We start from the raw sequence: 26,886 nt of genomic DNA on the forward strand, positions 1-26,886 counted from the left end.
GATTTGTTCTCAAGCCGAAGTTACTGAAGCATAATTTCCAAGTGCACTCCGCAACCTGAAAACTTGAGACATTTGGCAGCTTGCATATTTTGGCTCAGGCGGTGCATTAAGAGGGGCCTTTTGTGGCTGATGCATGAAAATTGGATAGACACTCCTAGACCATGCTGGCGAGCTGCCAACCTGAATGATTATGCAAGATCATCTTACAAAGCAATAACCCATCCACTTTATCCAGACCAGAAAGAAAGAGAGACTTTTTGGAGTACTGATATTACATGTAAAGACAGAGACACTTGAAAAAACCCATGAACCTGCACAAGAATCACACACATCAACTCTTTAAGGACACATCTGAGACCCAAAGCTGTTACATGTAGGTCAAATGTCTCTTTTCATTTAGAGATTAGTGGTTGCAATCATGATGTTAGAAATGGAAGACAAAGCGACAGGAGATCTAGATCTCATTTACAGACTGACATGGAACAGAGACACGTCTGTGTGGGTACGGACAGGTGAACACTGATGATGAAAACGTGTTGAGTGTTAGTGTGTTTCACCTGCTCTCTTCCTCGGTCTATCCTGTCCATCAGATTGTCTCCACTTTGACGCTCCTCTTCAAGGTTCATCTCCAGCTGAGCAATCCTCTCCTGCAAAGTGAAGCAGTTACATCTTTATAAAGAGTGTGTTTTGCCATCACTGCTCTCTGTAAATCTTCAAACAAAATTGTGCGAAATTAAGATTTTGCCTTTAAAAAAAACTTTTAAAGTAAAAAATGTTGAAAGGATATTTCTGGTCTTTTCCAATATTTGTAACAAAGTCATTAGTAGCTTGTGTACCTCCATGAGCTTGACGTGTCTGGATTTTTCCTCTTTAGACAAGGCGTTTTTCTCAGCCTCTGCTTCAAGATCACGAACTCTTTTCTCCAGCGTATTCTCCTTAACCAAGGCCTCATCTCGTTCCCTCTGAGACTGTCGCACTTCCTCCTCCCGGCGCAACAACTAAAACCGAAAACATCTATATATTTCACTATGATCTTATTACATACATTTTATTTCTGGTCCTTGAACATTTGAGCACTTTTAAAATAGTGACTTTATCTTGTTCAGCGTCAACTCTAATCTTATGAAGTGTTACTTCTAAAGTGATGACCAACAGTTAGTTACTGTTTAGCGATAGTATTAATATGATATAATATACACTCCCCTGGGTGACTAATGCATCCAGCACAGTAAGTGTTTGCCTCAGCTGCAGTGCCCCTCACAGCTGGAAAACTGCCCTCACTGCTTAATGCTAAGACAATGGAAATTCATCATCTGCCCTCTTTTTACTCCCACAACAGATATTTGCCCATTAGTATAAAATTGTTATGTGGTTATTCATGTAATGATCCAAGCAATACTTTAAGTAAGGCACTGCATTATTAGAAGTATAACTGGATAGTTGTGCATCTTTTGGATTACTATTTTGAGATTTATGTGATTATACAATCTGTGGAGTAAAACTTCTAACTTCAGGCTGTCTTCATAGTCGGCTTGTAAAAAAAGGTTTATACGTACAAGATGCTCACTCAATAATTAAAGTAAAGAAGGTGGATGTAAGAAGCTTACTTTTCATATAGTAGAGGACTATCGGAACGTTTGAGAACAGCTGGAAAATGTGGGCTAAATGAAGCAGTCCAGAGCACTGAATTTCTTGGGAAAGGTAAGTGGAGGAGGAGGATGTGAATCAGCCAGCACAGCTTTCACAACAATGATTTCACAGTGCTAACATCCTCCTCTTCCTGTGCACCAGCAGGATAAAGATATCATAGCATGGATGCTGACAGAAAAAAAAGGAAAAGCCTGGACACTGACCTTATCTTGACAAATGAACTCTGCTCACAACCACATTGCACATACAGACAGACATGCAATGTGGAGCTGCATGTTCGCCCAGATCAGCAAATCAGTAAAACTAAAGGCTGGCCTGTTATACATGTGAAAAAAGCCTGCAACTAATGACTACAGGTTTCAGAGAACAGTTCACATAAAACGGCCTGTCATATTTTTTTTTTTTGAAAGGCAGCCTCTTGTGGTTTAAAGAAAAAAATTAAGGCAGAGTCCGCCAAAACCTCTTTTAAAAGGTACCCGTGGAGTTTTCATTATAAACAGGCGCTGCTTTGTTTACAGCGTTAGAGCTCTGGGACACCGAGTGTATCCTTAAGGACTAACAAGCATGTTTAATGCATTTCCTACCTCAAGACCTATTAGCAAACAGCCATTTTTGAAATCTGCATTGTTTACAGTCATCATCTTTTCTTCCTGTACTGGCACATTAGTTCCAACAACTTCTACCTCACTGTGCAGTCAGGAGAAATGTGTACAGAACCCTCCCCTGTGTGAATGTTACTAAAGCAAACAACAAAAACAATATTCACTTTGCAGAACTAGATTTCATTACCTCTACATGGTACCACTGAGTATTCTTTTTGCCGCGTTTACTCTTTTTCACACATTCACTAATACAGGAAAGTGTCAAATTTTTATTCTCTCAAAAGATTTAAACTCACTGCTAATCAGTTATATAATCATAACTTTACACGCAATATCTCCCTGAAATGATATACCAGAAATGCAGATAGATGCTAAAAACACAAAATCTGAGTCTAGTGATCTTTGTACCATTATCTGCATTACTCACTGATGTCATACACCGTTTTTGCCTCACACATTGACCATGTTTCAGATGTCACCATAAAGAAAATCTTAACTGCCCTACCTCCCTAAATAAATATTTTATGTATAAATAAAACAACTTAAGGCACACTCATTTCAACATAAATGATTCACTTTCATCAAAAACATTCTTCACATTCCAAAGAGCTGACAATGATAAACTGCACAACTAAAGACAATGCCAGGGGTCACACACAAACAGAGCTTTTCTATGACTTGAATTGGCTAAATTCTTTCAGTTTAATATCATGCTTTGGGTTTGAAAGGGCAGTGGGAAGCAGAAATACCTAAGTGCTGACATCACTCTCTGAAAGTAAAGATTGATGTTGGTAGGAGTGCTCAAACCGGCTGATTCAGAACAATAGCTCATAATGTGCTGGTCTGCTTGGAAAGGCTCAGATAGGCTGACTGATAACGGCCTTGATCTGGCCACTGTGTCGTTTCTTCTTATCGTGTTTACCTCATCTTGTAGGGTTTTGGTAGTCACCAGGTACTTCTCCAATTCCTGTCCTCGGTCTTTGAGAAGCTTCTGCAGCTCTGCCAGCTCCCGGCGGTTCTTCTCCTTATAAATATCAATCTGCTCCTGAAGCTCCCGAGTGGACGACTGGGATGCCTCCACGATGTTGTTCATCTGAAGGCACGGTGACAGGGACGGAAGAGGCAAACGAAAGCAAGATGTTAGGAAAAAGTAGGGAATTTTAAAGATAATGATGTGGTTCAGATGCAAGTTTGATAGTATTTTATCATTTGTTCACACATTGGACTGGACTGCTTTTATAGAGTTATTATATAATATGAACTACCTCAAAAAAATAATACATTCTTCTGGAAAGCCTCCTTTAAACAGGACCCTTTATACACCTTTTATTCTTGAACATTCAAGGTAGCTTTGGATGACTCACAGTTCATAATAATCCATCTTAATATAATACTGGGCCCTGATGCAGCCCATCACTTCATTCACTCTTCAAAACGATGGTTTTTAGCTATGAATCATGTGCCTGAGATGACTATAGCAGGGATATCCAGCACTAAATTTAAGTAATTTGATGAGGACTGCATGTTAAAAATGAGTCAACATCGCTCTTCTAAATAAAAGTTTTTTATCAAAGTTTTCTTGGTTACTCTGCTTTAGAAATGAGTCTGGAAAATAATTTTTGCAACAAAGGTCAAACTGAGTAAGAACACGGCCTCCATCTTGTTTGCATAATCTAAAATTCTATTCTCTGCATAACAAAAGCAGACATTCGGTGTGAAATTCATTCAGATCACTGTGAATAAGTAAATTAGTGAATAAATATACACTCAGAGACTCACCTCCTTCTGAAGTTTTTCCACTGTACGATCCAGCAGCCTTCTTTCATCCTCTATGTCATTCTTCATGCTCTTTAACTGCTCCTTCTGATTTCTCTCTTCTTGAAACCTCTCCTCCAAATCCTTGTGTTCATTGCTCAGTTTGGTAAAGTTTCTCTGCAGAATGACACAATAACAAATGCGTCAAGTTGTGCATTTGCAACTGTATTATCAAACACAGTGAAGTGTTACTAATCTTACCTGCACATCCTCAAGTCGGATGGTCAACGCTCTGTTTGCACGTGACATCTCCTCTTCTTGCTCCTTAATTTCGGATAGAGATTCTTCAAGTTGCTTTTTCTCTCTCTGTTAAATGGACATTGTTGCATATGAGACTGTCATTTAGTATAAATATAATGATGCTACAAGTGACTGTGTAGAACAAAACTAATAATAGTTGCAACTCTGGAACTCCACCCCTTACCTCCAGTCGACCAACTTTATCCCCCAGCCTGCTCTCCTGCAGCTTGGCTTCGTCAATAATTCGGTTTAGTTTGGCCACCTCATTTTCCAGCTCCTGCGCCCGTCTGCGGAGTCTCTCGACTTCTTGAGTCAGTCGTCCTGCTTGGCCCTCTGCTACACCCTTGGCTGCCTCCACTTCTGCCTTCTCTTGCACCACTGTGGCGCTGCTCTGCAGATCAGAACAAGACACAAGGCTTCAGTACAAAGGAAGCAGCAGTCTGTGACACTCAACAGAAAGTGGAATAATGAGGCATGATGGAACATTTGAGACCAACTCAAATACCTTATAACAGAAGCCATTTGTAATACTCAGTCCCCCAGTGGCCTTCCTGTAATTCTCTTACACTTCATAATAAACCACAATTGGAGGTAACTAAATCTGAGCTTTTATTACCTTCTGCTGATTGAGGGTCAGCAGGCTAGCATTGCAGACCTGTTAGGCTAGCCTGCTAGGTTAGCACTACACTAATACCAGGGATTATTACAGACTGCTGTGTGTGTGTGTATGTCTGCAGTTATAACAGAGATGAAGTTTCAGGTGCACCAGTCCTTTGAATTTGCCTTATGCCCAAATCTACTAATGCAAATCCTTTAACTCCTACATTTCAGGGTGGAGTAATGACACAAGTCAAGAACAAGCTCTAGTTGAAAACGTATTCCAAATTTTTTAATTCCCTTGAATCATATGCCTTCAAGATTGTAAATTCCTTTTAATCAATGCCAGCATGTTTTTCTGACAGCTGAAAGACAATGATGTTAAACTCTAGAGCACATCTCACATCAACTCATGTGCAAGTCTTTTTGTATTATGGTGGTAACCTGTGTTCAGAGTCAGAGAAGATAAAACTGTTGTATAGATGGGAAAACCCATGTATGCCAGTGTTTTGTCCAAGGGGATGAAAGCAAAATCAATAATGTAGTAGTAAAGAAATTGTTATTAATATCCATCCACAGGGTGGAGTGCTGTGCAGAAAAGAAGAAACGGGAGACACCCAGATATATGTGTCAGTGCGCGAGGAGCCAGAAACAAAGAAAACTGACTACAGTAGATCCACACAACAGATAACAACAGGTTTTAGTTGCGCTTACACCCTTCTGCTGAATAACGTCAGCAGGCAACAGGCTTGTAAAGGTTTGTTTGGAAACAAAAGTGCTTTTTGGCATGGAGGCGGAATGTAAGGAAACTGGTTTGGCAGTTTACCGCCTCAGTACAGCGAGGTATGCACGCACGTATGTCCGTGAACACAAAATTACAGAACAAAATCTGTAAACTCTATTGTCACCATTTTAATATATGCCAGAGGTGAAAGTGGTGAAACATTAAATACATGCTCAAGGTGGGAAAATATGGAAAAGGACTGCGATAGTACAATCATACGGGTCTTTATGTGCAGGCGGGTCAGTCTTTGTTATGCATCACACACTCTGCTGATATCCAAGTAAGACACTTCAGGTGTGTTTGTATGTGTGAGTGTACTAATGCGCAAAAGCACACAAGGCCTCCTGTGTTTAAGAACCAACTGATTGAAGATGTAATCCAGCCAGCCAGTGAGACATCGATGAAAGGAAAAATGTAAGCAAGCAAACAGTGAAACCAAAAACTGGTTATTCATTCTCTGGCACTTTCTTACTGAAGAGCTACAAACACCTTCCACAGAAACACCATAATCACAGAAAGAGTGTCATGTAAAAATCTTATCTAACCTAATCTAATCTTTGAAAAAGGTAAGGATAACAAACTGTTAGTAGATTTTAACTGCAACATGGAAACGTTTCCTTTTGTAAATTGTCAGACAATTTATTTACAATTTAAAACAATTTTTTTTTTTTTAATGTCTCGTCACCCCCTGAATGCCCTTTCATGACTGATTTAATGGAGTGATGAGGTGCTCATTGGTTAGCACATCTTGTCGTCACCGTGTGTACAAAGAGGCACGTCCTGTATTAAATACGCAATGGGTGCCTCCCAGTTTCAGGCCAGTCAGACCTGTTTTCCACTGTCACAACATAACTGCCCTCATCACCCACTTACTGGATCATTTAGTTTGGTCAGACGAGCAAGAGGCGGGCTCAAAGCAAGAAGGTTCTGGATTTGAATCAACCAGTTGCCTGAGACTTTGGGTGGTGAGTTTGTATGTTCTCCACATACCTGCGTGGGTTCCTGCCAAGCAACCTAGCTCCCTCCCACAGTCCAGACATGTCTGTTAGGTTAACTGGCAAGTTTAAATTGGCCACTATGACTATGCATTGGCTTTGCAAGCCTGCCCAGGGTGTATCCTGCCTTTCACTGTGTGACAGTCAGGATAAGCTCCAGCATGAATGGATGCCTGGATAGATGGATGAACCACAAAAAACACCTGTAGATGTTATAAAAAAATGAAAGGAATCTCTTTTTTTATAACATAATACAATTTCTCACCAGCACAAACTGCAGCCTCAAAAGTGACCATGTTGAATCAACACCTGTCTCAGGCAATATGACATATCATACAGCTATTTCCAGCTTTCGGCTTGGACTCTACTGCCGTGGTTTTGCATCATTCACAGTTCAAAATAATGCTCATTGTTATTTATATTGTAGTGAGACTTGGTCTGCTGGTTTTAGTTAAATTTCTTCTGGTTGCATGTACCAACTCTATGAAATCACAAAGAACCAAGATTAGAAAAAAAAACCTGAAACTGAACATTTAAGAGCGACTGAGTTTTTGGCTCGCAAAGGATTCTTTATACATTCATTCTTTCATCTACTTGCCTCCCTAACCACCTATCCACATAACGAAAATGATAATAATTCCCATTTTTTGCAGGATGGATGTATCTTTATCAAATTGCGTTACATTTTCGGTTTCATTTGTTCCCATAAACTGGCCTCTGATTGAATAAATAAATACTCAGTTTGAAGTTTAAGTTTAGGCTAAAATGTTTGAGATGATCAGATGTCCCATGTCAAATTGTGTTACAGCAGCCCTCAAAATGCTGAAAACTCATTAAAAAGCTGACAAAACAGTTTTATAGACAACAAATGCTGGTAGCCATCTTTATGACCACTTTCTAGGAAGATTAAACTCTGCAATAAATGTGGATTTACTGATTTAATTACTGATTAAGCTATGATTGTGTTGCGGGCAATAAACAAAGCTGTAACTACAGTAATAAAGGATGTGGCATGATGGTGTCTGTGCTCCATTTCTGCATGTCCCACTTCCCACGTTGGGTCACATGTGTTAAAAACATGAGCAAAGCCACCCAGCCAGAAGGAGAGAGACCCTTCTGCTGTCTGTGGGAAGAAGTGGGAGGGGATGCAGTGACATGATTAGTCAGTTTTTAATGAAAAGTTTCCCATCTGCATCGTTAATTTATTTTGAGTGACTTTAATAGACCTGCACTATAACACATTTATCTCACAATATCAGCGCCTCTGTGCCAGTCTTTTCAGGAACACCTGTGAACTTAAGCGTTCATACTGCTAGTATAAAAATCTTTTTTTATTTGGCTGTTAGAGAAATACTGAATTTTACATTTCTTCAGGGTTTTCCTGCCTTGATTCTCTTGCTTTTCACTAGTACTTAAAGTTAATCATTTGTTAAAGCAGTATTAAAGTTTACCCAGCAATCACTGAAGGATTAGTACTAAAGAAACCTCACTTTATCAGCTATTATTTGTTTATTTTTTCTATTTATTATATTCATTTATCACCACTTCAACTTGTGACCAACAACACAAGTTGACTTCAGTGTATTAGTGAAATATCAAAGAAGAATATGTAGTAAGATTATACTGCTGTTACACTTGTCCTTCTACCCTAAACTCAAAGATTGACTTGGGACCTCATGTGTACTCTAACTGTTTACCTAAAGTTGCACATTAACTAACCTAACTTTGTGCGGTCTTTGAAGCGACTCGAATGCTCAAGTGAAGCAAATACTTAAGTCGTTTGCTACAGTGAAATCTTGGCTTTCTCTGCTTTTCCTACCGACCTTGCAACAAACTTTAGCTGTTTGAGGATTTTACTGTTTATTCTTTTCTAAAGTGTTGATCATGTCAGAGTAACTTCTATACATCACAGATTAATTTAAGATCATTTCACTGGATATAACGGATTATTAAGTACAATAACTTTCACCTAAAATGCTTGGGCATCAAGTAAACAAATCCAAAATGCAACTCTAAGACATTCAAAGAACACGTTATTTTTAAATATTAGATTTACAGTAAACAGATAGAAAGGAAGCTTCTCCAAATTAATACATTTTCCACACGGGCAGCTGCTAAAATGTCATCCTTTCCCCCCCTCTCCTGATTCCTGGTGTTGTTCTTTGTGTGTTTTGTTTTCATTTGGGTTTGTTTTGTTTTTTTTGTTTTTTTTTATGCTTCCAGTCTGCAACTTCAAGATTATAATGATAATAATTAATAGATGTACAAAGAACAAAATCCAAGAAAACCTATTCAGGTGGTACAAGTATATATGTGTCAGTCTTAGAAATCTTAGAAATATGGTATCTAACCGGATTCTTACTCTGCATGGCATTACCTTGGCCTCCAGTAATGCTGTGAGGAACCTTGTCCTTCAACGCACGTATTAAACAAATATGTAAGACTGCTTTCTTCCATTTGCGCAACATCTCTAAAATTAGAAATATCCTGTCTCGGAGTGACGCTGAAAAACTAGTTCATGCATTTATTACTTCCAGGCTGGACTACTGTAATTCTTTATTATCAGGATGTCCTAAAAACTCGCTGAAAAGCCTTCAGCTGATCCAAAATGCTGCAGCAAGGGTACTGACAGGGACTAGAAAGAGAGAGCATATTTCTCCTGTTTTGGCTTCCCTTCATTGGCTTCCTGTTAAATCCAGAATTGAATTCAAAATCCTGCTCCTCACATACAAGGTCTTAAATAATCAGGCCCCATCTTATCTTAATGACCTTGTAGTGCCATATCACCCTATTAGAGCACTTCGCTCTCGCTCTGCAGGCCTACTTGCTGTCCCTAGAGTATTTAAAAGTAGAATGGGAGGGAGAGCCTTCAGTTTTCAGGGCCCTCTTCTGTGGAACCAGCTTCCACTTTGGATTCGGGAGACAGACACTATCTCTACTTTCAAGATTAGGCTTAAAACTTTCCTTTTTGCTAAAGCATATAGTTAGGGCTGGACCAGGTGACCCTGAATCCTCCCTTAGTTATGCTGCAATAGACGTAGGCTGCCGGGGATTCCCATGATGCGTTGAGTTTTTCCTTTCCAGTCACCTTTCTCACTCACTATGTGTTAATAGACCTCTCTGCATCGAATCATATCTGTTATTAATCTTTGTCTCTCTTCCACAGCATGTCTTTCATCCCGTTTTCCTTCTTTCACCCCAACCGGTCGCAGCAGATGGCCGCCCCTCCCTGAGCCTGGTTCTGCCGGAGGTTTCTTCAAGAAGAAGAAGACAGACCGTCTCAGTAGTGTTCTACAGATACACTTGTACTGCATAATATTTAGCATGCTTTTCTTGGTTTTACTCTTTGCACAACCACCAGCCCTACTGAAAAGCACCTGTTAGAGCAGCCATTTGAGCCACGTAGTGCTTTTTTAAAAATAATATTAACGTGTTTTTAAAGAAATGCATTACATATATAATATGTAAAAACAGCTTGGGACTCAGCTAAGAATTCACCATTCAAAATTTATCAGCTCCACCATCGCCATCTGTGCAGGTACAACAACTGATTCAAGACAGGAAGCTAAGTCAGATGGAGCACTCACCAAAACATTTTGGCTTTCTCTGTAGATGAATTCTCAATAGAATATATTAACATTTCCTACCTTCCCAACTTTAATCAAAACAGAGGTTAAAGGTATGCAAATCTGCTAAAATAAGCACTAAAGGCTACAGGAAGTTTTTTATACACTGTCAGTGCACAAAGCACCAGAGGGAGTGTTTGATGTGTTATTTGCATTTATCGGCATGTCACTTGCTTATTCTAACTAATCCTGTTCTTGTCACTGTGGATTTTAAGTTTTTGACAGCTAGACAGATGGAGTTCTTTGTTGTCCTTGTTGGAAAGGAACTACTACACACACATGACTTAAGAAAATAAAACCGCCCAAGGTCATGTAGAGCCCACAGCCTTTTCTGCATGATATCAGATTATCTGAACTCAACACTGATATCAGGAAATTACTTGGAAAAACTTATTCGGGGAGTGCAGATGCTGTGATTTGATTCAACTACTTAAAGTATGTGTTACAAATACAACAGCCATCTTTAATTTAAAAAACAGATACCTGACAGACACACAAAACTAAGGTTAACTGCAACAGGAGACCTGTCATGTACTAATGAAAGGAAGGATTGAAGTACAAATTAAAATGTGAAACCTGAGAAGAACTGAAATCTCATTGGTTAAAAGCGTAATCAAATATAGTCTTGTCCTCTGGAAACCAGCTTTTAAAAGAGTCTCTGTGTAAAGCCCCTTTGCAGGGATGTAACAACATAACAGAGACCAGAAGCACTAAATATGTTCTATAAGAGACACTGATGTTTCTTATTTAAGGAAAATTTAAAGCAAGACAAAGTACAGCACAAGTAAAGCATTCTGAACCACTTTTTAAAAAATAAATAAATTAAAGCCTTTAACAAACAGTCTTAACACTATTTGTTCACTCATAGGCCACAGAGTGTCAGAATCAGGTATCACAGTCCAGAATAAAGTTCAATCAAATGCTGAGTAAAGTTTCAGCAGAAACAGAAAGAGACCAGAAAACTGCATATTCCAGTGTTTCAGGCCAAAGGTGACAAAAATGAAATAGAGCTATGAGTGAGAAAAGAAACACCCATAATACACATCCCACACTACAAGTCAATCCAGAGAATTTACAACACAAACGCAGAAACCTTGGCCCACACATTTACTATCACATTTAATTTCATGCGGCAAAGCAGCCTGTTGGCATGAATCCAAATACAAGATGCAAAAGTATGAAACAGGTTCAGATTCCTCTCTTTGTGGCCAAACCAAACAGAAAGCAGAACAACAAACATCTCTGCACATCTCAACAGGAGATGAGTGTTTTACTTGACTTCTGCGAGATGATTTGGCAGATTGGGCTCCTGCAAAAACAATAACTACAAAAATCCAGGCCACTGCCTAGTTTCACACAAACCTGACCCATGTATAACTGTGCTGCAACATTTTCTGAACTGAACACCTACTGACTGAGCTGCAGGGTATTTAGTTCCTGGTTTTCATAGCGTTTAAAGTCATCAATCTATAAAGTTATCACCACAGCTCTTTGAAGACCAAGAAGTAAATCGCCTAATATTTCAACAAGGATAAACTGCTAATTCTTTGCCATCTCTGTCAAGATAATCATTTCCTTCCTTGCTTGCTGTCCTGCATCTCATGCCTCTTCTTCCCAGTCGCCTGGTAAATCAGCTCCCAAAGCTATGCTGGGAAATACAGAGCTATCATCAAACACACAGACTCATGCTGAAGTCTTTACTTTCAAAACAAGCCTGAGGGGGAACTCTTCTCTGAGCTACGCAAGTTTGATGATCAGACAGAGAGACTTCAGTTCACACACTGGCAGAGATTACTGGAGAGGCAGGCTGAGATAGGGTACAGGCCAGAAAATGAACTGCATTTAGGTCCACAGGAGATCACTGTGGAGTGTTGTGTGGAAACTGTGGAGTTAGGAAATGAAGAATACAGCATTTGGGATTGAGGTTAGAGATGAGAGCGTGATAACAACATGGCTGTATTACACACTGTGGTTTGGATCTGTAGGTGAAACATAACAAGAGCTGGAAATGATGCGATAAGCACGAGGCTCTGTCTTTACAGTTAGGAAGGACTGAGACCTTTTAAAGCCTCTAACACTGAGAATATGGAGCACTGTAGCGATAGAGAAGCAACTGCAGCACCCTGAAGAGGAATAAATGAAAATATCTGAGCCTCTCCCGCAGATCGGAGCGGGTACAATATAACAAAGCTGGAGCTGAGTAAAGGAGGAGATCTACAGGGTGCACATTCCCCACTCTGACCCCGACATTCCTGGAAACGAACCCTAATCTCTACTCACCGCACCTCATCTTTCCACATTTTTCACATACTAGCACATGTCTAGTTCAAAATGAGCACATATCTTTAGTTACAGAACATTAAGAATGGCGCTAATGCTTGTTAAATAAGCTTTGGCTAATTTTCCTAAAACAATAAGACCAACGTTTTTCAGCCTAGATAAAATTCCATACATTTCATCTCATCAAAAACACAATGTAGCTTTTAAGTTGAGACACAAAGCAGCCCCCCCACCCTTCTTTCACGGGGGTCAGCCTTGCATCCCCTCTCTTGCAGCATACTGACCCACTTATTCCGCATGTCCCAACCCCCGCTGCTTTTATTGTGTGAAACAAACTCATCATTCATCAGCAACTGAGGTCCACAATTACCCCCACTCTTTCAGAGTGCAGAGAGAAGAGGGGACGTGACGCGATCAGGAACGGCAGCTCATTAGATTAGTGATGGCTCGTCACTGCAATTAACTAGTATACAGAGGGATTTCGCGTTCCACTTTCCAGCATTTCTGTCCACAAGAGCACCGGTCACCGCAAATATCAGGGCCAACAAAGAGGAAGACACCTAAATAAAGGTAGCACTTCAGTTAGAGGGCAGGGCGGAATATTCAGATGATTTCACAATATTTAATTTTAGCTATGACTGCAAAATGATTTACTTAATGTGTTATTTACATGTTGGCAGGACAGTCTATTTAATCAAAATTTGTATGCCATTACAAATGAATACCAAAAAATAAAAAAAAACAAGATTACGGAGATAAAAGAATTATGGTGTTGCTTTGACTTTTGATAAACAAGAAAGGCAAAACCAACTCAGAAAAACTTTTGTCCATTTTGAGCCGCCTTGAAACAAGAGTTACTGTGTTAAACATAGTAATGATCTCCATACTGAGCAATCATGGGTGTGATTTTTTTCTTGATTGGGCAGGCTTACATGCTGATTTGTTTAGATTTTTTTCTCCCTACTTGCATGTTGCCCAGCATAAACATCATATATTAAACTGGTAAAGGGACGCCACTCCTTTAGATGGATACAGTTTCATGTTGTGCATAGTAATCGATACACCAGACTGGAGAAAACATTAATTCAAGGAAAATAAAGGAAACAATCCAACAAGAGGCAGCTTTTATACCTCACAAGAGAAAAAACAATGACCTTATCTTGCCAAATGTTTACAATGCACCTAGGGTAAATCCCTGATGACCTCAGGGGAGCAGTACGTCTGTTTGACAAAAGGAAATGTTCTCATAGAGCCTTGTTACACAGCAATGCTGTAGACCCCCACCAGGCCTCCAGGAAGCTGAGAACAAGGACAAGTTCCACTCTTGAAGATAAACAGGACACACGTGGGTCACAAAAAGCAACCTACTGACAACAATGCATCTTCAGTGCCATTCAAAGCTATTCTTCTCATCTTCTTTTATTTCTGAAACAGATGAGGACCCTTCTAACTAGAAAATGCACTTTTTCCATTTACTAGTAATGAATGGCCCATCACTAACACTAATCTCCTAGTAGCGCAAAATAATACTGAATGTTTCAGACTTCTTAAGACTGTTGTGAAGCTTGCCAGAAATCACCATGATGATGATAAAACTTGCCTCTGCGCTACAATAATGACCTTGAATGTAAGGCAATACTTACAAATACAGACAAAAGTTTCTAAATTCTAATTTTAAAAAGTTCTCCTTGTAAGAAGACTAAGCCAGTGAGAAAGACTTCCCATGAAAAATGATGATGAGCGACATTTAAATGTTACATAGTGTTTCGTTTTCATTTTATCAGTTTGCTTTGTTGGCTCAGCTCATGCACAGTGAACTCAAGTGGAGGTCAATTTCCACTTCACTGAAAAGAACAAACAACTCACATCGCACAACTTTAGACTGAATAGATGAATGTTTAATGGTTTAGTACAACATATGCTAAAAGACGAGCTAGCAGCAGTTTTCTACATTTCTATTAAGGCGTAAAGTTGTTTTGAGAAACTACTATTCACCAACATAAATTAAAGAGCATTAGTTTTGAGGGTCAGCGGATTAGAAAAAACAACAAGGCCTTTTTGCTTCCCTTTCATGCTTATCGTGTATTTCTTTTTTTATAGAAATGCAATTCCTCTGATTAAAACGACCAAGCTTATCGTTCTGCCTATTTTAAAACCAACTGCCTCGGAATCTGCATACTCAGTGTCACAGCTGTGTAACTACTGAAAGTGTAAATAATGGCACTTCAAAGCAGAGGACCAAACTCTTGAACTTAAAATCCACAGCATACAGGGTTACAGGACCCCTGACTGTGCTTATATCCACACCTCTCTGTAACACTGTCCTGGGGGTGAGATGGCAAATAAGGTGAAAACAGAGAGGGAATCAAAGTAGCGGAGAGTGGAGGAAGGGAACTGAGGGAAACTACATGGGAAGCTGACTACCTGCTTGGCCTCCTCCAAAGATGTCTGCAGCTTGCTTATTTCCTTCTCGTACTGCTCCTTCATTTTATCCAGCTCCTGATCATGAGCGGCCACCTCTTCCTTCAGAGCTCCTTTCAGAGCCGTTAGCTCCCTTTCTCGCCTCCTCAGCACCTCCTCCTGTTCCTCTTTGGCTAGGATAGCTTCCTGCATTTCCACCTTGAGCTGCATCATCTCCTATGGAAAATGCAGACATTTTGACAATTTTAGTCCAGAATTTGCAGCAAAAAAACATCACAGCTTTCAGCAACTATGATGTCAATGTGATCATTTTAGCTACAATGTAAAGAATTTAGGAAATCAGTGACAGGTTAATTGCTATACGGGCTGCGTTTAGGTCTTTTGAATATTACGTGAAACAGGAACTTAAAATTTCTAAAGCTTAAATCTTCTATACTGTTTTATGAATAAAGTTAACTAACCCTTATGCAATGTGTAAAAAAAAAAAAAATGCAAGAACAATAAAAATGTATTTTGCTTTCTGTAACAAGGCCTCACCACCATAAGCATGTCTTTCTCTCCATCAGCAGCAGACTTCTTGGCTGAGTCGAGTTCATCATGCATCTCTGACAGCTGGTCCTGCAGGTCTCTGATCTCTGTCTGGTGTTGCTCCCTTTCCATCTTCACCTGGAAAAGCCTAACAAACCATTCAACATGTCACAGCATGGTACAGGTCCTTTTCATACACTGCACACATGTACAAACATACCCATGCACCTGCGCCTTAATTCATGTACAAATGGCATCAAATGTGGTTGAGCTAAATGTAATGCACACCCGTTAAAATGAATAACTGCATGACTGAAAACCAATAATTTCTAATCTGCTTCTACATCTCTGAGGCAGAGGATGATAAGTGATGTGAGACACCTTAAACAAAAACCACACAGTAATATATTGATAAAGACTGGCCTCAAATGCAACATACTATAATTTTTACAAATTATTTATTTATTTATTTTTTAAAGGTAACATACTGATTCAAGAGTAGACAGCATAAACAGAAATGTCCCTGATTGATTTGCAGCTGGACATAAAAGCTAAATTAATTTTACAGAAAAGAGTCAGTGGAGTAAAGACGTCTTTGTTACTCTTCAAGCTGAAAAGCACAGCTAAGCTGAAGCTGCAGAAAATAAACTGAAGAACAAGGAAATGATAATTAAAGATCCTGGATTCACAGAACAAAACATTATGATAAAAGGCCCAACGGCATGAAAAAACATAAAAACCATTGGCTCAAAGATTGGCAACTTTGCTACAATTTCCTTTTCAACCGTGCAGAGCTCAAAACAAAACAAGGAAGCTATGAATAGTGGCGACACTGTACTTGAATGACTGTGAAAACAATTACACGTAAAGCAGCATGGAACGGGACAGTTAGTGCTGTGACTGAATGGTAAATGAGTCACCAAGCACACAGGAATATGGAGGGTAAAAGATAAACCTAGCAAACTCATGGGGACACAAAGAGTTATATACACAGTTATATACACAGTCAGTACCTCTGTGTTATATACTATAACACAGAGGTACTGACATGGTAACCACAGTAACTTTTAACAGTCTGGGCCGTTTCAACAACAGATCTCCATTACTGTTACTTAAATCACACTTTGATACACCTGAAAAAAGGAGGCGCTTCACCCACTGGCTTTGAGTATGTTCTCAACTACCCATGTGGGGGCTTCATGGCTAGTGCCACCACATGCACTTCCAGTTTTAATCCCTTCAGGACAAAAAACAACAAAAATCCAGTATGTGTGGGTTATGGGGGTGCATTAGTCCCTATGGTATTGGCAGCTTACACCATGGGAAAGTCACCATCAATACTGAAAGGTATACAGAGGTGTTTGAGCAACATATGCTCCAATCCAGGTCACTTTTGGGTTTGTTTATTTTTTTTCTCAAGTCCTTGCGTATTTCAGCAAGACAATGCTAAACCACATATTGCATCTATTACAATGGCATGGCTTCATAGTAGAAGAGTCCAGGTGCTGAGCCTGCTGCCCTGCAGGTCGAAAGTCCAAATCTTTCACCAACTGAAACATTTGGTGTATCGTGAAATGGAAAATGGACTGCTGAGCAAAAGTTCAAAAACTTGTCTCCTCAGTTCACTGATGTTTTACAGACTGATGTTAAAAGAAGCTACACAGCTGTAAACATGGCCCTGTCCCAACTTTTTAAAGATGTGTTGCTGCCATTTATTAAAAATTACCTTTTTTTTTTTCATTTCTTAAGGTGAAACATTTTGTCATTTATTTCATCACCGTGTTGGACTGCAGCTGGTGATGATAGACTTTGATTTGGTGATCCACTGAAAGCTGTGGGACCACTCTTACTAGAACAAGCAGCAGGTGGGGAATCAATAAACTAACAAAGGCTCCACAGGAAAACAAAGTCTACCATCACAAGCTGCAATTCAACACGGTGAGATCAGAGTTCATCTGCAGGATGAGAGACTCACTGGAGAGGCAGCTGACAAAAAAATACCCATTTATTTATTTGAAATTAACTGCTTATAAAATATTTTATTTAATACGCCTCTTGAGGAGGCAATCTGCACCTCCTTTACACTTACTCTTCCACTGTGGTCTGTAGGTCAGCTTCTGTTTTGGCAAGTTTTGCCTTCAGTTGCTTGCACTCTTCCATGCTCTGCTGTAGGTTCTCCTGCAGCTCCTTCAAATCTGCAGCCGTCCTTTTGTCAGCCTGATTTTTCTGTAAGTAAAAATAACAAGGTTATTACAGCTTGTGTGTTTAAGTGGAGACACGCATCTAGTCTTTTACATTTCTTGAACTAAGCTTTAGCATTTGAACTGAACATTTTTATTTATTGTTTGCTGAAAGTAAATTTGAGGATTCAGCGTTTTTTGATTACAGGACATGCTTTAAGTATCGCAAGCAGTGCCATTGATATACCATCAACATATCAATGGCACATATTTTACCCCAAAGTCAACGCCTTGCCAACACTATCCATATTTGATTATTTAACTTCTTATTTAATCCCTTACCTAACAGATCAACAGAATTATGAGTTTTCAAGGGAGTAGCCTATTTGTTGCATTATTCTGTTACCCTTTGTACTAAGCTTAGTCAATGCTACACCCAAACACTAGTCTTTAAATTCAGCTAGTTGAACAGTAATCCTGTAAAGCTCCTTTTCAGCCAAACCCTTGATTAAAGGATATTCTCAAATAACAACAAGTTAAGCAATAAAACCAACATAAACAAGCTGGTCATAGAGACAGTTGCGCTGTTCTTACCATGCTTAGTTCCTCTAGTTGTCTTTTCAGTTCAGACATTTCTTTCTCCAGTTCAGCGTTTTGCTCCTGCAGAGCTTTGGTCTGAGCAGCAAGATCCTGAGCCTGGAGAAAACAAACAGTTTAGAGGTGCTTATTTCTTATTAATCCATTACAAATACAAATGGAGACTGGATCTTTGGACAGTAGTACCCTGATAAATTAAATAATCTTCAGGTGACAGTAAACAGCTTTGGTGTTAACATCTCATGAAAGCACACAATATAAAAATAAATTTTAATAATGAAACCAGTCTGGCTCATCTCCCACCCATTTAATGGTAGGCAGACTAAAGAATTAAGCTGGTGCTGCCCTTTTACACCACCCCAATCACCACCAATTTTGATATAAAGATGCATAAAGATGACATCTTGTTTGACATCTCGTTGGCATTTAACACTGTAACTGTAGACTACCACTGTGCACAAGCAGAATGACATAACATGGCCTTACTTTGTTGTCGCCTTGCGCACTTGCAGTGGCCCGAGACTTCAATGTCTGTATCTTCTCAAAGACAAGGTTGACCTTTTTCTTCGTCATCTCGTCATTATCATTGCTCCTGCAGACGTGTGCACACAGACAGTTACGTTAAAACACTCTGCTTATCAAAGGTTTCAAAAACTTTATTTCAGTGTTGTGGTGGCCAGGAGTTAATCCCAGATTGTTCTGGGAAAACAGTAGCTTATTCCCCTCCTTAGAAGGAGAAAGGATCATGCTGCCTGGAAGTGACACCTCACAGCACAAACAGCGCCATTATAGCCATCCAATAAACTGTGAGGCACATGAACACAATCCATATAGGCAGTGTATTTTATTTTCTGGACTACATTGGTATATAAAATGCAGCTATATAAATATATACAGTTCAGTTTTTCTATTATATATTAAAAAATGGCTACAGTGGCTAAGAGATCTCACCATTCCTATTCCAATAGAAATCGTGAGTAAACTTCTGTAGTCAGGTGTAGTTTTCGTTTATTTTAGATGGTAAATGGACCGGCGCTTACACAGCACTTTTCTACCCTACCTGAGAACTCAAAGCACTTTATATAACATGCCTCAGTCACCCATTCACACAACCACTTTTTTCTATGTTTAATTGCTTTTTTTCTAACATTCACACACATTCACACTCTGATGGATCCATCATAGACAAACTTGGGGTTAGCATCTTGCCCAAGGGTTAGTAGATGGCCTGGCTCTGCCTCTTGAGCTACAGCCACCCGCCCAAATAATATAATAATTACTGAAACAAAAGATGGTGATGAGGAAGAAGCTGGGATTTACAGTATTTGGTAGAAGGACAACCACACCCACAAAGTTTCTACTCCAGCCCCATTCTTTTCAAATGTCTTTAAAAACTAACAAACAAACCCATTGTTCTAAACAGTAAAAAACATTAATTTCCTCCAACTTCAACTCCTCCTGAGTTTAAAAAGCAGCTTGGTCCTCTGCGTTGAACAATGCCCATTTCTGAGATCATCAACAGATGTCTGAAAGCCCGAAGATCAGGGGATTTTCTAAACTCACAGAAGAACATTTAATCCTTTAGTTTGGGTGAAAACATAAAATCAACAAAACTGAAGTTGCGCCACTTTCACTTGACAGCAGCGATAGATTATTTCAATAAATGGCGAGACTGACACTGAAAGCCAAACCCCTTAAACCTCCCCTCTCCTCATACACATGATTTTCATTAAACCGTTATAACCCCTGTTGCTGCATGTTTTTCTTCTGGGCCTTGGGAATGTAGTTCAGTTTCAGCCCCTGCACTTCCATCTGTGCTTCCTTTCATTTGTCCTGTGGCTCCTGACCTGTGGCCCGACACACCCAAACAGCTTCCTGTTCGACTTCTACAATACCCCAATTCAATAACACATCCAGAAACTGTAGTGACTGTATTAGAAAACTCTCTCGATGAAATTGTTACTGATGACAGTATTAACTGTTTAACTACTGAAAGACTCACTGGTATCCATAGCCTAAATGCAAACTCGATGAAATTTTTTCCGAGACAGATCGCCTCCTCTACAGAAAAACAGGATTTTAACCATCATTTCACACTACACCAAGAACAAAGCTGACTAAAAGTGGGATTCTGCAAGAAAACAAATTCCAGACAACTGGATCCCTCACAGCCTGGATGGGAGGGTACGAAGAGCACATTCCTTCGTTTTTATCACAAACAGTCCAGCTCAGATAAAAAAGGCACATTAATTTACTTCCACAGAATGGTATCTTCCTTTGTGTGAACAACACTCAGTTCTTGAGTCAAGATGTTTCCACAATATCTGGTCACATTTTGTATGGGATAAAGTTCAGACTTACCCATCTTTAAGGTAACTGAACAAAATCTGTTTTGCTGTCTCTTCATTTGTTTGTTGTGACAGCTCCTGCTGACCTTTCAGGAGATCAGGTGTTGCCTGGATATGTCAGGAAGAGAGAGTGAGATGTTAACAAAATAAAAGAGAGGAACACTTCTCTCATAGATCATATTTTAAACTTATTTTACTTTAAATTAAAACGAAACACAACTTAAAACAAACAAATGTAGGATCCAGTGATAATGGTCTGACATTTTACCTGTACATCCGCCTCTGTCCCGGGCTTTTTGTTTGCTAAAGAAGATGGCCTGGATAATGAGGATGACAGTGAAGATGTTAAAACCTTTTCACTGTCCTCACTCGCTTTACTCTTAAACGGTAGAGAAGAGGACCGAGTCTGAGGGTTTTTGTAACCCTGTATAGAGCCAACAGCTTTAGAGATGGTGTTCTGTGGGGAGCCAGGTGCACTGGTGGCATGAGAGCTGGAGTCAACGTGATCTACGAGCCAGGAGTCCTGACTCCCAGCTGATTTCTGCATCCTCAGCTGTGAGGGAAGCAGGACATGCTCCTTGGATGTGCCTCGATGTAGCTCCGTGTAGCTAGAGCTATTTCGCAGGCCGAGGGCACTATCAACACTTCGTGAGCGCTTCCTGTCCTCTGGATTGATCCGGTTTCTGCGCCCCGCCCTGCCTCTGCGCTGAGTGCCATCTTTGCCATCAAACTTCTCAATGAGCTCATCAACACCGGGTATAGGGCCTGTGTCAATATCTCTGCCTGAACCAGGCATAAAAGGGATGTAGCGACGATTCTCGTGACGGTTTATGGTGTCTGCATAAAGGGCCTCCATCTGTTCATCCATTGGCATCTTAGAGGTGGAAGATGAGGAGGAGTGGCGGGAGCGGGAAGAAGGCTGAAGAATTGGCTCGCTGGAATCAGTCCTGCGCAGAGGAAGGACATCAGGCTCACGATGGGTGTGCTCAAGGCTGGAGGTGGTGCTGCTCCTAGGGCTCGACACAGTGGAGGGCTGAGGCTGGGCTGGAGGAACTGGTTGATGTGGAGTTTTAGAGGTCAGCTTGGGTTGAGCTGGATTCAGGGTGGTAAGAGGAGCTTTGATCTGTGGCTGGGACAGTTGTGACTGTGGCCTGCTCTGAGGCTGAGTGAGCTGTGGCTTCAGCTTAGGAAAGCCTGCCTCATTCACACTTTGGGATGTAGGCTGTCTGTTCTCAAGTGGCGTGGCATCTTTTTTCCGGTCAAGGCTTGATGCCCTACGGTGAGATGCTGCAGATCTTGGGGACCAACTCTGGGGCTGGCTCCCAGTGTCAGGCCTTGCAGGAAGGCTGTTGAAACCCTCAAGGTTCAGAGAGTTGGTCTCTGGATCATACGGCTGTAGTATCTCAGGGTGCTTCTGGAAGTTCAGAAGGGAGGATGGTTTCTTTCCTTGGGATTCTGTGACACCATTTTGGGGACCAGTATAATGCAACATCTTCTGAGTCCTGTACTCCACAAAGGGGCTGTTAGATTCAGCCTCTTTGCCACGTCTAAAGTCATACTCATCGTAGCTGTTGATAAAAGAGTCTTCTGTGTCGACGTAGCCATTACCTCTGGGGTCCATATAAGTCTGGGGACCCCCATCCTGGTTGTTGAGAACCACAAAGGGGTGTCCATCTATACCTTGGACTCGGATGCTGAGACCATATGTTCCAGCTCCATTACTGTGTGGCTTGGAAGGGCGGGATGGCTGAGCGTAGCCCCGCTGTGGTCCACTGCTAGGAATGCCAGACACTCTGTACGACTCCATCAGGAATGCAGAAGGAAAATAAATCCCTCTCCCTGGATCAACTGACGCACCTCTGCAAGGAGAAGCAGCACTGGATTAGTCAGAGATGAGATGCTACATAATTCAATAACATCACAGATTCCTTAGATGTGCATTCAGCCAATAATGAAACTTTATTGTTCTAGCTTTCATTTTCCCTTCTTGTCTCGCATTCCTTCTATTCTACTTCTTTCCCAGGAGAGACCTTTGTGTCAAACTACTCAAGTAATGTGCTCTAACCAAATGAAGACACTGTTCTCCCCTTGTGTTGCCTGTAACATCTCAGAAACCATAATATCCCTCAAGAGATGAGTCAACTCCTGCCACATTCTTTAACAACAGAAACAGCCAGGTACTGTTTAGCGAGGCCTCACAAGTGTGTGACTAACAGGTATGATATAACGAAATGACTGTTTACCCTGCTTGACAAAGACTATGCCTTTCTCTTCACCTGCTAAAAGGTATCATCATGAATATGAATGAGTTAAACCAGGGAAAGATCTCAAAGCTGTCATGTCTAAATAACCCAACACAGCAGGTGTTGGGTTCAGTTCTCTGTCTGTGTGCACAGACGGCACAGGTGAGCCTTGTAAATGACACTGTTAATTGCAGCCCTGGGAAAAGTCATGAAAAGAGGGCAACAAAATGTTATCGAGCCCTTTTCTGTCACATGCATAATAACTGCAGGTCTGTCATAGCTGACAGATTTGCAGCCAGACCGTGAGAGCGCAGCTGGCAATAAATATCAAACTGTGTACAAATATTAAAAGTGAGCCACCCGGTGTTTTTCAGGGAAGCCAGTGGAGACAAAGCCATCAGCAGCCACCACTGGACAATGGCCTTTCAACGTGTTCCTGTTTGTCTTGCTGATAGCGTCCTTTTCTGATGTTACAATACAAAGATGGACAGAGGTGGGCCTGGAAGGAAGACACTGATAAGACTGACAAGAAAGGGCAAAAGTAGGATGTATCACATAAGTGTGAAATGGGTCAAGACAGACTTATGGACAATAATCATTTAGAAAACATAGTACTATGAGGGGTTTCATGGCAATGCACCTACAAATTTGGCTGTTTTACATGTCTATTTTTCAGGTTTTTCTAATTTGCTAGAAAGTGGATATTGCAGCAAAATGGTGGATTCCTCCCTGGTTTACCTTAACCTCAGATGAACAGAGCCAGCTGAGGTAGTTCAACCATCTGCCTCCTGGATGCCTTACTTTGGAGGTTTTCCAGGCATGCCTAGCTAGGGGGAGACCCTGAGTAAAACGAAGAACTCCTTGGGGAGATTTTACGTGTCCTTTTAAATTGCTCTTAAGTGGGTTGGATCAGTGTAACTACTGTTTAATAATATATGAAATAACACACTTCCTTTGAGATCTTCCAATATTGTACTATTCTACTGCAGTAACTCAAAGAAACAAGTAACCGACTTTGTCCTGTAATTAAAACAGGAATCTTTATTTGATGGAATACTAATAAAAAAACATTTGCTGGTTAATCTGTCTCTTACTTATTTCGGCAATGTCTTTCATTAAGAATAATTTAAAACTTAATTAAAAGAAAGTTAAGTCCTAAATGTATGCCCTCGATCTTTACAGTTTTCACATTCACTGAAGCCAGTGGGCCCAACTGGAGCCTCCAATGGGCCAGTACTGCTATGTTTGATATTCCTGGTATATGTCACGCAGCCTAGGAGCATCTCGGGATCCCCCAGGAGGAAATGGATAACACTGCTAAGGAAGAGGAAGTCAGTAATACCCTGCTCAGCCCACTGCCACTGCAACTAACTTCAGATAAGCAGAAGGTGATGGATGGATGGATGGATGGATGGATGGATAAGCCAAAAGAGACATTCATCTCTGGCTACTTTATCTGGCAGGAGATTTTAAACTAAGGCATTTAGCTGAGCTTGAAAAACCACCCTGATCCCCTCGTATCTCTTCACTGATCAAATGTGTGAATGCACACACACACACACACACACACACACACACACATCTGCCATATAAGGCATGAAACAACAGCTACCTGGGAAGCATTTAACTTAATGAAACTATATAAAATCTTGCCTTGTAAACAGCCCAAGTTTCTACCAAGTAATACTGCAAGAAACTTTTGTGGGCCACTCCTAGCAAACCACGAAGATGATTCAACTCAACTTTGTTTCCACGAGACTAATGACATGATGTTCCAATTAGCCAGAATTAGTCAGTTTCACACGCAAAAGGGAGGAGAGAAAGGCTGAGGTAAGGTGTCCTGTCAGGGAGGATGAGACAGCCTGAGACGACACAATAGACCCTTTTATGCTTAGTGTATGTATCTGACACACAAGGGCTCCAAGAAGTGTGTTACTTTTTCCTCCCATTGTGTTTTTCACTGCAAAAAGGAGGAAACTCTCAGTGAGCTGCCTCACTGTCCTACACAGGGTCGGTGCTGCCTTCAATGACCCCTGTGCTGTCTTCACCGACTCTGGTGATGCCCATCCAGAGTGCAAGTTAGGATGCAAGCGAGGGTGAAGTGCAAAAAATTGTCTTTTTCTGTGTCAACACCTGTAGCCACTCTCATATCAAAACACTAAATCCAGATGGGACCAAACTTTGGAAAAAGTTGGAAACAAACCTGTCAGTGAGGGTTTAAACGGTGGGAAATTATTATTAAGTTACGTAACATGAATGGGAGTTCACTAATCTCTAGCGGCAGGTACAGTACAAGCAACGTGACCTTACAGGAGCAATTGTAAAAAATAAGTTAGATAAGATTTTAAAAAACAGTTAATTAGATGCAGATCTGAGAACTGAAATCACACAGTAGCTCGTTAGCCAAAGCGAAGAAGCAGCGCTTTGATTTTGACGCAGTTTCTCCTTATTTGGCTGCTGAGTGCAACAGGTGGCAGAAACACACCACCATCTTCAAGTTTTACTTCACCTCTTTCTCACCTGCGCCACTCACCTGAAGTAAGCGAGCTGTGTGGGAAAATAAGCGACCCTTCTATGCGTTTAATTTTTTTTCTCCTCCGGCTGAGTTTAACGGCTGTTAAAGAGTCTAGCGCACAGGACAGTTACTGATAGCTAGTTAGTTACTCACCGGCGTCGTTGCTCTCGCTTGCTCACTTATCCCAGGTTTGGAAAAAAGTTTTCTTCGAGCGGTTTTAAAAGCTAAACTCTTTTGCAAAGTGCCCGCGCCACACTTTGCTAACTTATTTGGTCCTGAATTGTTTTCTGAGAGTGAGTGAGAACCGTTTCAGAAGGACGTTCCGACCCTCCGGGCCGCTCCGCCTCCTCAGACAAGCGCACTTTACCCGCCCACCCACTCAAAAGCAGTCCGCTGGTCCTGGAGCAGAGCTCACACAGACTACTACCCGAACTCCCAGGTCCCACTCAGTTTGGACCGACTCGGCTCGGTTCAGTTCGGTTTTTAGAAGCTCCTGCACCAGCGGGGAGTATTGTAGTCAAAGTTGACACCTGACAAATAATTAATTCATTAATTTTTCCTTCTTATTAACTCCTTGTAGTTCAAAAATGTGTTTGACATGTAGTGTAACACAATAAAAGTTCGTACATTTCTATTAATTTCTAAAACAAACTACAAGTTTCGTGACTTAGACTCCTGGGAAAATTTCCTACGTTACATAATTTACGCATAAATCCAATTTGTAAGTGAATGTCTTTAAAAACCGAGAGCGTCATCTAGTGGATAGTAAGCTCACCTGACTGCACCTAAACGCATCACCAGAAAGTCAATAATGAGTATCTCAGAGAGTGAGGGATGCACTCCAGCTTTAAAAGGCATGAGGTAGTTATTATGCTGAGCAGATATGCTAGAAAAATGCTGATGATTGTGGGGAGTGCATACTGTTTGTGTGCAGCCTCTGTAATGGTGAACATGCTCTCAGTGGGGGAAGCCAATGGCACTGTGCAACTATAAACGACAGCAGGATTACAGTCAGTGTCAGTGATCCTGAGGTGCTGTACTTGATGTTCAGTTTCCATCATAAACAGGCACCTGTAGCAAGCAAGTGTAGCCCCATGCTAGAGAAATATTATTAAACAAGCCACAGAAGAAGCTGCGAATAATAATCATCAAGTTTACTTCTTATTTCTCAGGCTGTTTTAACGTTTATGGAGCAAATGACCTTTAAAACAGTCAAGAGATAATGTAAAGCTGAATATCTCCAGTGTATTTGAAGCTACTGAGTCTCCATCTATAACTGTTAGTTTGGTGAGAAACCCTTTCAAGCTACTGAAAGAAAATGTTTATGAGCTTTAGTGGAGACTGGCTGAATCGTTGAATTTCTGGCAATTTTTTTTTCAGTACAAAGTGCTATTGTACTGAAATGTTTTATGGATATAATCTTCATTATCACTTAAGCAGTGATGCTCTCAATCTAATTTTAGAA

At 40.6% G+C, this 26,886-nt stretch overlaps 1 protein-coding gene across 3 annotated transcripts in view; it reads right to left on the reverse strand.

The window, feature by feature from the left end:
- cgnl1 (cingulin-like 1) overlaps positions 1-25,922 on the reverse strand; it is a 32,528-nt gene extending 6,606 nt beyond the window's left edge. The window contains exons 1-14 of one of the 3 annotated variants that reach the window (XM_025906475.1): positions 25,575-25,922; positions 20,932-22,522; positions 20,677-20,771; positions 18,802-18,907; positions 18,313-18,414; positions 17,628-17,764; positions 15,548-15,686; positions 15,014-15,226; positions 4,492-4,698; positions 4,269-4,373; positions 4,032-4,184; positions 3,175-3,345; positions 837-998; positions 558-647 (exon numbers count right to left, since the gene is read on the reverse strand). In XM_025906475.1, coding sequence (XP_025762260.1) covers positions 558-647; positions 837-998; positions 3,175-3,345; positions 4,032-4,184; positions 4,269-4,373; positions 4,492-4,698; positions 15,014-15,226; positions 15,548-15,686; positions 17,628-17,764; positions 18,313-18,414; positions 18,802-18,907; positions 20,677-20,771; positions 20,932-22,470 — 3,219 coding nt within the window. In that variant the 5' untranslated portion in view covers positions 22,471-22,522; positions 25,575-25,922. Of the gene's footprint in view, positions 1-557; positions 648-836; positions 999-3,174; positions 3,346-4,031; positions 4,185-4,268; positions 4,374-4,491; positions 4,699-15,013; positions 15,227-15,547; positions 15,687-17,627; positions 17,765-18,312; positions 18,415-18,801; positions 18,908-20,676; positions 20,772-20,931; positions 22,523-25,439; positions 25,536-25,574 lie in introns of those variants that run through there. The other 2 variants (XM_005467067.3, XM_005467068.4) reach the window with 2 other exon arrangements.
- Between the last annotated feature and the right edge of the window lie 964 nt (positions 25,923-26,886).

This window comes from Oreochromis niloticus, linkage group LG1 (assembly GCF_001858045.2).
Source record: "Oreochromis niloticus isolate F11D_XX linkage group LG1, O_niloticus_UMD_NMBU, whole genome shotgun sequence".
In the NCBI taxonomy this organism is placed as follows: Eukaryota; Metazoa; Chordata; class Actinopteri; order Cichliformes; family Cichlidae; genus Oreochromis; species Oreochromis niloticus.